Source organism: Humulus lupulus, chromosome 6, assembly GCF_963169125.1.
Source record: "Humulus lupulus chromosome 6, drHumLupu1.1, whole genome shotgun sequence".
Taxonomy (NCBI): domain Eukaryota; kingdom Viridiplantae; phylum Streptophyta; class Magnoliopsida; order Rosales; family Cannabaceae; genus Humulus; species Humulus lupulus.
The window spans coordinates 22,608,652-22,624,032 of record NC_084798.1 but is presented as its reverse complement, the minus strand read 5'-3'; the positions used below and the strand labels follow the sequence as shown (position 1 = coordinate 22,624,032).

Here is a 15,381-nt window from a genome sequence, read left to right as displayed (position 1 = left end):
TGACTCACGACATCAGGGCAATGTATTGGTGGCCAGGGATGAAGAAGTACATAGCGGAATTTGTGTCTAAGTGTTTAATATGCCAGTAAGTGAAAGCAGAACATCAGCGACCTGCAAGCTTATTGCAACCGCTTAGCGTACCAGAATGAAAGTGGGATGATATAGCTATGGACTTCATGACGGGTTTGCCACGAACAAACAAGCAGCATGATTCAACTTGGGTAGTAATAGATAGACTAACCAAGTCAGCTCATTTCCTGCCTGTTAAGACTTTATACACGGCGGACCAATACGCAGACATATATGTCCAAGAGATAGTACGGTTGCATGGAATCCCCAAAACAATAGTGTCAGATAGAGGATCGGTGTTTACATCAAGATTTTAGGGAAGTTTACAGCAAGCCATGGGTACTAAGTTAAGTCTTAGTACAGCTTTTCATCCTCAAACAGACGATCAGTCCGAGCGTACGATTCAAATTTTAGAAGATATGTTGCGTGCTTGTGTACTTGATTTTGGAGGATCATGGAATAACTACTTGCCGCTGATAGAGTTCTCTTACAATAATAACTACCAGTAAACGATCGACATGGCACCTTATGAGTTGCTTTATGGAAGAAGGTGTCGATCGCCGCTACACTGGGACGAGGTAGGAGAAAGGCAGCTTCTCGGTCCCGAAGCTATTAGGAAAGCTCAAGAAGCAGTAATGCTCATTAGGCAGCGTATGCTTGCTGCTCAAAGCCGTCAGAAAATCTATCAGATGCCAAGCGACGCGATGTGGAATTCAAAGTCGGAGATCAAGTCTTCCTGAAGATATCTCCTATGAAAGGCGTAAAGCGGTTTGGGAAGAAAGGCAAGCTTAGTCCCCGATTTATAGGTCCTTTTGAGATATTGGACAAAGTGGGAGCAGTTGCATATAGACTAGCCCTACCGCCAGCCCTAGCAGATAGCCACAACGTGTTCCACATCTCAATGCTACGCAAGTATGTGTCAGACCCATCTCACATCCTCAAGTACGATACAATAGCACTCCAGAAAGACTTGAGTTATGAGGAACGACCGGTTAGCATCCTGGATAGAGGGATGAAGCAGTTACGGTCCAAGAGTATTCCAATAGTCAAAGTCCTATGGAGTAATAGTTCTGAACAGGAGGCAACATGGGAGTTGGAGGAAGACATGCAAGGAAGGTATCCGGAAATATTTGGTAAGTAAATTTTGAGGACGAAATTCTTTTTAGTAGGGGAGAATTGTAGAGTCCAAGAGCTTTACTTAGCTAGTTAGATAGTAGTAATAGTAATAGCTAATAGTAGTTATAGTATGTTTATTACTGTGAATTTTGGTTCAAGCCGGGGCTTAGTTGGACACTCGTAGTAACACTTGTAGATTTTATAAGTTTAACCTATAGTTTAAGAATATTAATTACAACCTAAGGTTTGATTAATATGACTAATTATGAAGATGATATTTATTATACTATAAGGTTTAGATAGACCCAATAAGATAATAACACTTGTCATGTGTATGTTTAATGAGAAATTAAGTATTTTTGAGGAATAGTTTATTAAGAATAATATTTGAAAATCCTAGAGTTTGCCAGCAGCTTTGAAATCATTAAAGGACTTAGTCAAGGTTGTTTACTCAATTCAAATTTGGCTGAAAAAGTGTAATTACGTGTATAATATTTTAGCGTATGCCGATATATCGCAGCTCTAGGGGGCGATATATCACCACATGGGGATACGAAAAACACATAACTTCGCACGACCATTTCGATGAGCCTCGGGAATATGAGCCCAGGCGATATATCGCCTATGGTAGGCGATATATCGGCTCTAGGGCTGCATTTTCAAATGATTTTGAAACCAAGCTCATTTTAATCCTTAACCTCTTGATAAATCTAGAATCTTTTTTTGAACAAGTCTTCAACCTCTGCTGAACGATTATTCAATTAAAAAGCCATTATTTTATTCAAGCTAAATGAAGATATTTTCATTCTTGAACTCTATAAATAGGATCTAGTACCCAGCCATTTCTTCATTCATCAAGCTGAGTTCAGAGCCTACAAGCTGCTAGGTTTACTTTAGAGTATTAAACACTTGGGTTGGGGTTATAAGCTTTATCATTATAAGCTTATCAAACACTTGGGAAGTAAGATTTATAGTGTATTTCGGTTTCGGGTATAGTTTGGTAATAAAGCAATCAAAGGTATTCCTATTCCTAGTTCATCTCTGTATATTTCCTTAGTTTTTTATTATAGTTTTTCTCTACTCAAATCCTAACTCATTATTCTTTATTCTTGGTTAGGCATCTAAGTTCTTTGAACTTGAGGTTCTTGTTGGTAAGTATCTTCCCGATGGTTTTGTTCATTCTTTTCATCTCTTTTCTCTTAGAATACTCACCTCTCTATTAATGGTTTTTAGGAGTGTTCCAAAATCCCGACCTTGTTCTCATCATCCTGGTACTTTTGGTAAGGAAAATAGGATAGTTCTTATGTGATATGTGCTATGTTTGTATAAAAGTGTTATGATTATGCTATAGTATGATTTTATGTGTTATGATATATGTATGTTTGGGGCTTATAGTTGTTATATAGCAAACCCTATCACTTTTATGTTTTGGGGCTTATAGTTGCTATATAGCAAACCCCAACACTTTTATGTTTTTGGGGCTTATAGTTGCTTAACTACAAACCTCATTGTAGTTTGAGGCTTATAGTTTCTTAGTTAGCAAACCCCAATAGTTACCATGTACATGGGTTAGAATTATGATATATGTTCATATTTTATGTGTATGATTTTGTTTCATGCTTGTAGTAGATTTTCCTTGCTAGGCATCAGGCTCATTCCTTTATGTTTTATATATGCAGGAAAATAGTTATGGCAGCGGGAAGGTTCTTGGCAGCTTAGGAATGTGTATTGAGGGAGAATGGAATCGGTGGACTGCGTGAACGATTCGAGGATGAAGTTGTTTCTAGTCATTTAAAATTATGCTTTACATGTATTTTCTGTACTTTGTTTTGTAACGAATTTTAAGATTTAATTCATGTTCTATTTTATTTTCAAAACAATGGGACCCATATCCTAAATGAATTTTCATGTATTTAACCTTTGCTTTACAGTTTATAATAAAGTTATGGTTATTTCATATGTATGTTTTCTTAAGATTAGTGTCAATGTATAGTAGTTATTAATTGTCCAAAGTCTAGAATAAGTTGGGTCATTACAATTCCCCAAGATGTTTCTTTTGGCCCTTAGAGCATTGCATGTATTCTACATAACCCGACTTATTGCCTCCATTGTTTTTCCATGCTCTTTTATCACCATTGGCCTGCTTCTAATCTGGATGCCTTTTCTTCTGACCATTACTATTACTATTGTTATGCTGACGGCTGTTGTTGTGGTTGTTCCGACCATTCTGAGGTTGACCCTGATGTTTATGCTCAGGCTTACTAGCCTTCTCCTTACTAACATTCGCCTAAAGCCTTTATACTTATATTGTCGTTTCTAGAACATCGGCATAGGTAGTATTTCCCGGGTTTGCTAGCTTAACCCTAATTTGATCTTTGGTCTAAGTCCTCTAACGAACTTGGTCACCCTCATAAAGTCAGTTAGAACCAACTCTGGTGCAAACTTGGCTAGTCTGTTGAACTGCTGAGCATATTGTACTACCGTTAAGTTGCCCTGCTTCAAACTAGCGAACTCCTCGACCCTTGTAGCGATGACTGCCGAGTTGTAATACTTCTTGTGGAACAGCTCCACAAATCTTGTCCATATCATGGTCGCGACATCGTTAGTCTGCTGATGTAGAGTCCAAGAAATTTACTTAGCCAATTAGATAGTAGTAGTGGTAGTAATAGTAGTAGTTACTGTAACGACCCTAATTTCACTAATGAGGCTTAAGGGCCTTGATTAGTGTGCCGAGAGGGCATAATTGAGTTAAATGTGATTTGAGTGAGTTTATTGATTTAAATGCATAATTATATGATCAAAATGCCTGTATGATTATATTGATGTTAATGTGATATATATATGGTATTTGTGAGAACCATATTATTATGTGGGTAGGTTTGCAGAGTACGACTCAAGGCAATCCTAGGGCTAGATAGCGGGAAAAGTCGCAACGGGGCTTAGCAGCTGACTTTGGATAAGTCAGGGGTATTTTAGGTATCGGGTAGTTATTTAGACTATCGGGTTATGAGAATAAATATATGGAGATATATTTGAGGTTAGGAGGTCTAGGCAGGAATATTGGGGAAATTTTACCATTTTGCCCTCGGGGATGTTTCCGGCACCCCGAGCCTCGGGATTGACTTAACGGGATAAGGGTAAACCGAATTAAAGGAAAACAGTAGAACAAACATAAGACCGACTCTTTTCCTTAGCCCTTTTCTCTCTCTTCTCTCACAAGAAAAACACTGGAAATTTTAGAGGAATTCAGCTGGAATTCAGTGGATTGAAGGAGTGATTTAGAGGCTTAGCTCAAGGATCATCCAGGAAATTTAATCAGTACTAAGGTAAGCATTAAATTCCTATCTTTTTGGTTAAGGATTTTGAGTTATGGGTGAGTAGTGAAATAGTTGTGATTTTGATGTTTTAAAGTTGAATTGAAGCTGAAAGCTTGGGAATTAACTTGGATCTTGCTTAGAGAAGTGGCTCAGCAGAAGAGGTAAGCTTCAATTTGTGAATTAGAGGTTTAAATTCGAGTTTTTCATGGTTGGTTGGGTGTTTTGAAGTTCTTGAGTTTCAGAAATTGAAAGTAGGATTTCAATGAGTTTTAAGTTAGGTTTTCAGTTGAATTAAGTTGTTAGAGTCATTCTAAAAGTGTTGGGATTAACTGGTTTTTGAATTAGGAAGCTTTGGGATGATTTTGGGTAAGGTTTAGAGGTTGAAAATGGTGGAATTTCTAGGCACGAAGGGAAGGGTCGCGGCTCTGTTCTAGAGCGCTGCGGCCCTAGGATGTAAAGGAGCTAGGGAGGCTCGGCTAGGGGTAAGCGCTGCAGCGCCCAAGGGAAGGCCCGCGACGCATGTCTTCTTTCAGGGGTGGCCTTGGTTCTGTTTTAGGGCAGGGCCGCAGCTAAACTTCAAGGGCCGCAGCCCTTAGGTGTGTACTTGAACATTTAGGGTTTTAAAGCACGGGAATCTAGCCTAGAGTGCTCGGGATCGATTTCACCACCGTGCTTGGTGGAATTCGATTTCCCGGAAGTTAGTTTTGTATCCGAAAACCTATATCTGAATATTAATGGAACCCAATATCTTGGTTGTGATTAGGTATTAAAGCTAGGGCTCGACAAAGGATCGTGCTCGAGGGTCGTCGCTTGTAATTAATAAACGAAGAAGTTAAAGGTAAGAAAATTGCACCTGATTGTATATTTGTAACAGGACTAAGGGATCCCTAGTATGTATGCTTGAAAGAATGGTATTATGCCATGTAAATAGTAAACCAACGGCCTAAGCTTGCCAAGGTTAAACTAGCGCACAGGGCGCGGCTCGGCCACTTGTAGCCGAGGACAGCTTATTATGCACTGAGCTCGGTTTAAGCAGGCCGGAGTCAGTGGGTTAAACAGAGGGTACGGCCTAAGTTGTCGGCCCTGATTATTGTGTATTTGATTATTAATGGTGTTTACTTGTATCTTGGAATCAGAATACATGCTATAGTGTTAACATGAGTATTGAGTGTTTTAACATGCTTTAAAGGGTTAATTGTTTGCTGATACTGTATGTGATGTGTATAATGTTTTCTTGCTGGGCCTTGGCTCACGGGTGCTGCGTGGTGCAGGTAAAGGCAAGGGCAAACTTGATCAGCCCTGATTTGGAGAGCTCTGCGAGCTGAATGTACATGACCGGCTGCTCAGCCACCACGGTTGAGAGGAAAGCAGGGACGAGAGGACCGGAAATGTTTATTTTGCCTTAGTATGGCCAACGATTGTCTATAACTTTTGAGATTTTGTAAATCAACTTTCAAACACTAATTCCTTTTTGGGATCCCTTATGTGAAACTGATTAATTTTATAAAATGTATCTTTTGAGACCAAGAACTTCTTTTAACCCTAGCACACTTGTGATTAGTGACACAATTTAATTAAATGACTTGATTAGCAAGTCCTGCACCTTTTATAAACACACAGTGTAGCGGTCTTGGCTATCCAGGACGTTACAGTTATAGTATGTTTAATGCTGTGGATTTTGGTTCAAGCCGTGACTTAGTTGAACACTCGTAGCAACACTTGTAGATTTTATAAGTTTAACCTATAGTTTAAGAATATTAATTACAACATAAGGTTTGATTAATATAGCTGATTATGAAGATGATATTTATTATACTATAAGGTTTAGATGGACCCAATAAGATTATGACACTTGTCATGTACATGATTATTAATAATTAAAGTATTTTTGAGGAATAGTTTATTAAGAGTAATATTTGAAAATCCCAGAGTCTGCCAGCAACTTTGAAATCGTTATAGGACTCAGTCAAAGTTGTTTACTCAATTCAAATTAGGCTGAAAAAGTGCAATTACGTGTATAATATTTCAGCGTATGCCGATATATCGCAGCTCTAGGGGGCGATATATTGCCACTCGGGGAATACGAAAACACGTGAACTTCGCACGAACACTTCGATGAGCCCAGGCAATATATCGGCTCTAGGGCATTATTTTTTAATAATTTTGAAACCGAGCTCCTTTTAATTCTTAACCTCTTGATAAGCCCAGAATCTTTTGACCAAGTCTTAAGCCTCTGCTGAACGATTATTCAAATGTTTTTCAATTAAAAAGTCATTATTTTTATTCAAGCTAAAAGAAGATCTTTTCATTCTTGAACTCTATAAATAGGACCTAGTACCCAGCCATTTCTTTCATTCATCAAGCTGAGTTCAGAGCCTTCAAGCTGCTAGGTTTACTTCAGAGTGTTAAACACTTGGGTTGGGGTTATAAGCTTATTAAACACTTGGGTAGTAAGGATAATAGTGTGTATTTCGATGTCGAGGTGTAGCTCAGGTATAGCAATTTCAAAGGTATTCCTATTACTAGTTCATTTCTGTATGTTTCATTAGTTTTTATAGTTTTTCTCTACTCAAATCCTAACTTGTTGTTTTCCATTCATGGTTAGACAATTAAGTTCTTTGAACTTGAGGTTTCATTTCGGTAAGCTTTTCTTCTTGGTGGTTTAGATTCATTTCTTTTTCATCTCCTTATTTTAGAAATACTCACATTTCTATTAATGGTTTTTAGGAGTGTTCCAAAATCCCGTCCTTGTTCTCACATCCCCGTATTTGGTAAGGAAAATATGATAGTATTATATGCTTTAAGGGTTACAGTAAAAAGAAAATACTAAAAAAATTGATTTGAATTTTTTTACATATTGTGGAAAAAACAATAAAAAAAATTACAATAATAAATAAAAAAAATAGTAAAATAATTATGTAATGTTAAAATATGTGTGAAAAAAAATGGAATGAGAAAAGAATAAGTACAAAAAAAGAAGGAAAAAAACTTAGGAAATAAAACTAAAAAAATATGAGCAAAAAACAAAATAAAAGAAATGAAATGATGAAGGAAAAAAATAGGTGAATGAATAAAAATAAAAAGAAGAAGAAGAAAAATAATAGAAAAATGGAAAGAAAAAATGAATGAAAAAAAAAAAAGAAAAAATGGTATAAAAAGAAATTGGAAAAAATGGAAAAAAAAATTGTATTTTCCATACTTTAATTCTATCTTTAATAAATTATCTTATAAAAGTAAAAAAAAAAGTATAATTTTCATATTTTTCACAATGCTAGTATAAAAACCCTATTTTTTTTAAATTCCCCTAAACAAATAACAAAAATAATACTAGGAAACTAGAACTAGTACTGGGCAAGATGCGGATGGTCGAGGCCCATTGGAGCTAAGAAGGATGAAAGTAATGGATCTCACTAAGCCCAAGGTTTGATGTACATGGCCCAACCGGTAATGGATATGATTGAGAGCTGGCCCAGCGACTGACTGAGAAAGAGGCCCATGTGTACCATTACAATGAGAAGAGGTTCTTCCGGTTGTTCCAGCTTCCAGACCGAGTCGGTTACTCGGTTTCGTACAGGGTCAAAGTAATAGCCTGTAAAGTAAAATTAAATCTGGGAGCGTTGATTTTTGCCAGATCATCCACAAAGAAAACGTCTCGAAATCAACGGTCATCTTCTTTTGACTATTGAGTCCCTTCCCTTACTTTTCTCTATAAATAGCCGCAAAACCCTGCAAGTAAACTCATAACTCAACAAGCCAATTCTTCTCTTTTTTTTCTCTACTTTCTCTCTGCTCATTATATTCAAGTTGACTTCTCATTTTCTCTTTCCAAACACTACTTTCTCTCTCTCTATACATGGCTCGTTTATGCTTTGCATTGGTTGCAGCAATGGCAGCATTGCTAGTGGTCTCCACCGTCGCCCAGTCCCCTGCTCTTTCTCCTTCTCCGTCCGTACAAATTCCCAGGAAAATTTCTCCTTCTCCTACGACAACGGCCGCTCCTGCTCCAGCGGCTGTGATTGCCACGACTCCGGCAACTGCTCCCACTCCATCCACTGATTTTACGTCTCCACCATCTCCCTCACCGGTTGCCTCTGATGTTCCAGCTTCATCTCCATCATCAATCTCTGCATCTCCTTCTGATTCTCCATCAATGATCACTGGTACTCCTACAGAGGCTCCTGGCCCAGCTCAAAACGGCGTCGCTTCGGCTTCTTTCAGTGTCGTTGGATCCATCGCCGTTGTCGTTTTGGCCTCAGTTTTCGTCATGTAGAGAGCTTACTTGAGTTTTTTCCTTTCCCTTTTTGCGGGATTAATTCGTTGATGTTTATAGATTTGATTTTTTTATTATTTAATCATAAGTATCCATTTAATTGATTCACGATTTGTTATCATTTATTTTTATCATCTATACTCACGGTTTATATGATTTTGTATTGGGGAGGTGTTTGTATCGGGGTAAAGTTGACGTGTGAATATTAATTTAAAACATTAAATTTTTAAGGGTAAAATTAATAATTTTTGTAAGTTCTAGGAGCAATTAATAATTCTTTTTATATTTTTCAACGTCACTCGTCTATTCAATACAAAAACTCCGTTTGTGTTTTTTTGCTTAAATATTAGTATGCAATATTTAAATTATAATACAAAGGAATATTGCATTTAAAAAAGAGCTACAGGAAATAGATTACACTTTATTATATATGAATGTTATTGTTTATAAAATTTAATTATAATAGTTTTTTCACTGGTGACAATTGCTTTTCCTTTTGTTCCTGGAGACTTCTCCACCTAGTCACCTTCTTCTATATGCACTGTCTTGAGTTTGAGGGGTGTTAAAGTAACTTATAAGACTAATTTAGTCTCTTTTTTTTTTTAGAATCATTTTGGTTTTTTTTTCTCATATTATGACTTGAACATTATATTTACACTCAAAATTTAATTAGTACACCCTATTTTGATTAAAAAATAAAATAAACTCGTGCTTACATTTTTTTTTCATATTCTAAAAAATACATATAAATAATATATATTTTAAATATTTAAATAAAGAATTAAACAAAAAATATATAAAAACTTGATAAAATAAAATAAAAAATTCTACAAAATTGTACAATATTTAAAAAAAAAATTATGAAAACAATAGAAAATAAAATTATTGGAATTAACAAAAGAAAAAATTTTAAATGTAAAAAACATATTGTGAAAAAGTGTTAGAAATAATTTTAAAATTTGATTTTTTTAATTAATGGGATGTCTGTATATATACTTGAGATACAAATATTAGCATAAACAATATATTTTTCTATCATTGTATCAAATACTAATTTTGCAATAAAGGGCCGCCACCTTTTTTTCTCTTCGTCTTCTCTGTTTTTGTTGAATATTTCATACTTTTACTTGTGAATTCTCTTGATCCCACGCCATTGTTATCGACTGCAAAAGAGGTATGAGAAATGCTAAGGGACACCACTGGTACCCAACACCACAAGAAGGTGGTATACTGTTATTGGTGTATAATCTAATATCGGGTCCTACATATTTGAATTTAATAAGTATTATGATGTATCGCTAACCAACCATAGGGTGCCACTTCATGTGGGGTTGGACACCTTAAGGTGCCAAATAGCACCACTAAAGAGGTATCTAGTCTTGTTAATGTGGCATATTGCAGGGCACCAACAATGCTCAACATGAGAGGAGTGCCATTGGACTTGGATAATGTCTTGCCAAAAGTGCCAAGAGTATTAACTGCTCTAGTGTCATATAACTTAACTGAGCTTAAAGTAAGATATCCTTAATGTAATCCACACAGATTAGGAGCCACTTGAAAACTTTATTAGATGATCATAAGAATAAATTGGTTCATCAAGTTCATAATTTCCTGCATATGAAATTTAGAAAGCTGTGTTAAAAAAACTTAATCACTGTAATGATATTATTTTAATCCTCCTACAGATTGCATCAAAGTAGCTGAGTGTGCATGCTGGCTAGAAAAGGCCAGTATGCTAATTTGAGAAAGTTTTAAGCATATACATACATTATTTCATTTAGGCATGGGTTCGTGGTAATGGTTGCTATACTGGTGTAATTAATGGTAATAATGAAGAGGAAAAGAAAATAATTGTCATAACTAATAATTAATCAATAGTTTTCTCAGTTAGAACTCTGTTTTACTATAGTATACTATTTATCTTACACACTAGTTAGCTCAGAAAGTGTCCATTATTTTAGATAATAATCAATTATTTTTGTTGAGCAAAGTTGTTTCTTTTGAAGAATACTGATTGGAAAGAATAATACAAGAGTAACTGAACCTAAAAAGTCTCCAGACAATATCCTAGACAATATAGTATTAGGCAATGTATGATTTCAGAAGAAATCTTCTGAAACATTAGTGAAAGTGAAACTGTGAAAGTATGAGACTTATAATAGAGTTATCCTATAGAATTTATTTTCAAAAGAAAGGATCATATGTTCTTTCTCAAAATTTTATATACCTACTCAAACTTTAATGTACTAGAACTATAAGAAAACAAGAATATTTGACCTATCCCAAACTATCATGTATCCATGGCAGAACAGAAATCATCCAACAGTTTTGGAGAACAACATGCATAAGGTCATGCTGCAAACAAGCTTAAGAAAGTGAAGTGTCATTATAGATTTGGAGATCATCATACATAAGAGTTGACAGACAACTTCAAATGAACTAAGCCTATAAAAACAAGATATTTTCATCCACAGTACCTGACATCCAAATAGTTGTGGTTGTTATACTTGACCATTCAAAACATTTGAGGAAGTAACTGTGAAATATTCAACAAAAAAAGAGAAGACAAAGAGATGAAGAGAAGTAAAGTGGCTACTATTTATTGCAAATTAGGGTTGATACAATGAATTTATACTATAGTCATAACATGAAAAAGACTAAAATAACCCTTACGAAGAGAAAGATTAAACTAGTCTTATAAGCTATTAATAATTACCTAAACAGTAACAAGTCTAATACTACACTTCAGCAATATCTAAAACCAGTCCAAGAGTTTGGACTTCCTCCTATATCAATCCAAGGCTGTTTTGGGAAAGAAAATACAACAACAAAATCGAAAATAAGTTTAAGAGAAGAAAAAAAAGCTATGGCGCAAATGACATAACCATAGAAGTTCAATGATATAACATGGCATCTAAAGATGCATGCTTGCATCAGAAATGAAGTTTAACACTATAGAAAGTTATCAATATATCTAATTAATCTTTGTACTTTCCCATTCTAAAAATTTGATTCTCTGACTAAAATCTCAGCCTGTCAGCCTTTCCAATGTCATACTTAGACTGACCAGTGTTTTGCGATTAAAAATAATGATTGTACCAATCCACAGAGTCTGTAGGTGAAGAACAAATAGAGTGGCAAAAGAGCCACAACTACTCAAAGACGAAGTATAGATACAATGTTGAGATTATGATATGTAAAACAAAGGCATTGAACATTGTAATTTTGGGAAATGAACATCCAAAATTCAAACAGTGGAAAGACTAACACAGTGTAGCACATTTTCAATCATTAGCAATGTTAAGAAAATGAATACTATATTTAGATATTCCTATATTAAGAGTTATTAATATAGCTTTACTAAAATAAGGAAAGGCTTATATCAATTAGTATATATAGGATGACTAAAAAAAATGTGTGGTTTATATGGTTTAGAAAAACCTATAAATTAGTTTTATGTATTCATTCTCAAACATCCCAAAACAAAAAGAAGAAAAGCTTTTGAGAGAATTTTTTGTGAGAAAAAAATTCTTGGGTATAAATGGGGTGTGGGTTGTGAGAAGTGTTGTAAATACTTTGTGTATTTTTGTTTCTCAGTTTCAGTAAAAGAATTGCAGCACATTTAGACTTTTTTTTTTGCGAGTGTTATTTCTGCTATTATTTTTATTCTCACTAATCTGATTCATAAGAAAATTCGCGTAATTTTTCCCAACAACTGGTATCAGAGCATTGGTTAGAAATTCTACTAGAAAGTCAGATTTGAGTGGGAGCAATGGCTGCAGACGAAGGAAAGGTGAAACTCGAGAAGTTCGATGGCGCAGATTTTGGATTTTGGAAGATGCAAATCGAAGACTACCTATACCAGAAAAAGCTTTATCAACCTCTCTCATAAAAGAAGCCAGAGGGTATGAAACATGAAGATTGGAATCTTCTTGATAGACAAGCCCTCGGAGTTATTCGATTGACGTTGTCTCGCAATGTTGCTTTCAATATAGCAAAGGAAAAGACCACGGCGGGTCTTATGGCAGCACTCTCTAATATGTATGAGAAGCCATCAGCCTCAAACAAAGTTCATTTGATGAGGCGATTATTCAATTTGCGGATGACGGAAGGCTCATCGGTAGCTCAACATCTAAATGAACTCAACACCGTCACAACCCAATTGAGTTCAGTTGGAATTGAGTTTGACGAAGAAGTACGAGCATTAATACTTTTGTCTTCTTTACCAGATAGCTGGAATGCTACAGTCACAGCTGTGAGTAGCTCATCGGGAAGCAATAAGTTAAAATTTGACGATGTTCGTGATCTAGTTCTCAGTGAAGAGATCCGACGGAGAGAGTCAGGTGAATCATCAACCTCTTCAGTATTACATACAGAGTCAAGAGGGAGAAATTCAACTAGAGGGAATGGCCATGGAAGATCGAACTATCGAGGTAAATCCAGAGATAGGAGGTCCAAATCTAGGAATCCCAATAATTCCCAGAGCTCGAAGACCATCGAGTGTTGGAATTGCGGTAAGATTGGACACTACAAAAATCAGTGCAAGAATGCACCGAAAAGCCAAGATGGGAAGGCAGAAGCAAATGTTACTTCTACCCCAGAAGGAGATGATGCATTGATATGCTCTCTAGAGAGCAAGGAAGAATCTTGGGTGTTAGATTCTGGAGCATCATTCCACGCTACTTCGAAGAAAGAATTCTTTGAGAGGTATGTCCCTGGAAACCTTGGAAAGGTATACCTTGGTGATGATCAACCTTGTGATATTGTTGGTAAAGGTGTGGTGAAGATTAAGTTAAGCGGGTCTGTTTGGGAGCTGAAGGATGTCAGACATATTCCCGACCTAAGAAAAAACTTGATCTCAGTAGGGCAGTTGGCTAGTGAAGGCTACACTACAAACTTCCATGGTGATAATTGGAAGATTTCAAAAGGTGCAATGACGATTGCTCACGGCAAAAAGAGTGGTACTCTTTACATGACAGTAGGGGTGTGTTGTTCAATTGCAGTTGCAATAGGAAATGAAAATCCCAATATGTGGCACCAGAGACTAGGCCACATGAGTGAGAAGGGGATGAAGCTTATGCATTCGAAGGGGAAACTTCCAAGTTTACAGTAAATTGAGTTAGATATGTGCGAAGATTGCATACTTGGAAAGCAAAAGAGGGTCAGCTTTCAAACAAGTGGCAGAACCCCAAAGAAGGAAAGGTTAGAGCTGGTTCACTCTGATGTTTGGGGACCAACGACCACTTCATCCATTGGTGGGAAACACTACTTCGTGACTTTTATCGATGATCACTCTCGGAAGGTATGGGTTTACTTTCTGAAGCATAAGTCTGAAGTGTTTGAGGCTTTCAAGAGATGGAAAGCTATGGTTGAAAATGAGACAGGTCTGAAGATTAAAAAGCTCAGAACTGACAATGGTGGTGAATATGAAGACAACATATTCAAGAAGTTTTGTTATGAGCACGGAATCAGAATGGAGAGAACCGTGCCAGGCACACCTCAACATAATGGTGTAGCTGAGCGTATGAACCGAACATTGACAGAAAGAGCGAGAAGCATGCGTATACAGTCAGGTTTACCAAAGCAGTTCTGGGCAGAAGCAGTCAACACGGCAGCTTACTTGATTAATCAAGGCCCATCAAGTCCACTAGAGCACAGAATACCAGAGGAGGTATGGAGTGGAAAAGAGATAAATCTATCACATCTAAAAGTTTTCGGTTGTGTAGCTTATGTGCATATTAGTGATCAAGGGAGGAATAAGCTTGGTCCCAAATCTAAGAAATGCATATTCATTGGCTATGGCGGGGATGAGTTTGGCTACCGTATTTGGGATGATGAAAACAAAAAGGTCATTCGTAGTAGAGATGTGATTTTCAACGAAAGAGTGATGTACAAGGACAGACACAAAATTGACGCTATTGACTCAGAGCATAGTGGGCCAATATTTGTAGATGGAGATTATGACCCAGATAGTTATGTGACAGAGTCGATTGAGACAAGTCCTCAGCAAAAGGAACTTGTTGGACAAAGCGGTACGCAACAGTCTGACGCAACATTACCTCCTACTCCAGCTCCTGTATTGAGAAGGTCTTCTCGACCTCATGTGCCTAATAGGAGATATATGAACTATTTGTTGTTGACTGATGAAGGAGAGCCTGAATGCTATGATGAAGCATGTCAGACTAGTGATGCAAGCAAGTGGGAGCTTGCCATGAAAGACGAGATGCAGTCTTTGATTTCCAACCAGACATGGGAACTAGTTGAGTTACCCGTGGGTAAGAAGGCACTTCACAACAAATGGGTGTATCGGGTGAAAAAAGAGCATGATGGCTCTAAGAGATATAAAGCCCGATTAGTAGTCAAAGGATTTCAGCAGAAGGAAGGAGTTGACTATACTGAGATTTTTGCTCCTGTTGTAAAGCTCAATACTATTAGATCAGTGTTGAGTATTGTTGCCATTGAAGATCTTCATCTTGAACAGTTAGACGTGAAGACTGCATTTCTTCACGGAGACTTGGATGAGGAGATATACATGCATCAACCAGAAGGTTTTTCAGAGAATGGGAAGAAGAATATGGTATGCAAACTTAAGAAGAGTTTGTATGGCCT

General features: G+C 36.6%; 1 protein-coding gene across 1 annotated transcript; it reads left to right on the top strand.

Moving 5' to 3' along the window:
- The first annotated feature begins 8,355 nt into the window (after window positions 1-8,355).
- Window positions 8,356-8,772, top strand: LOC133784835 (classical arabinogalactan protein 1-like). The gene has a single exon (XM_062224107.1). It carries the CDS (start codon window positions 8,356-8,358, stop codon window positions 8,770-8,772), a length of 417 nt encoding a protein of 138 aa, XP_062080091.1.
- Window positions 8,773-15,381: the final 6,609 nt, after the last annotated feature.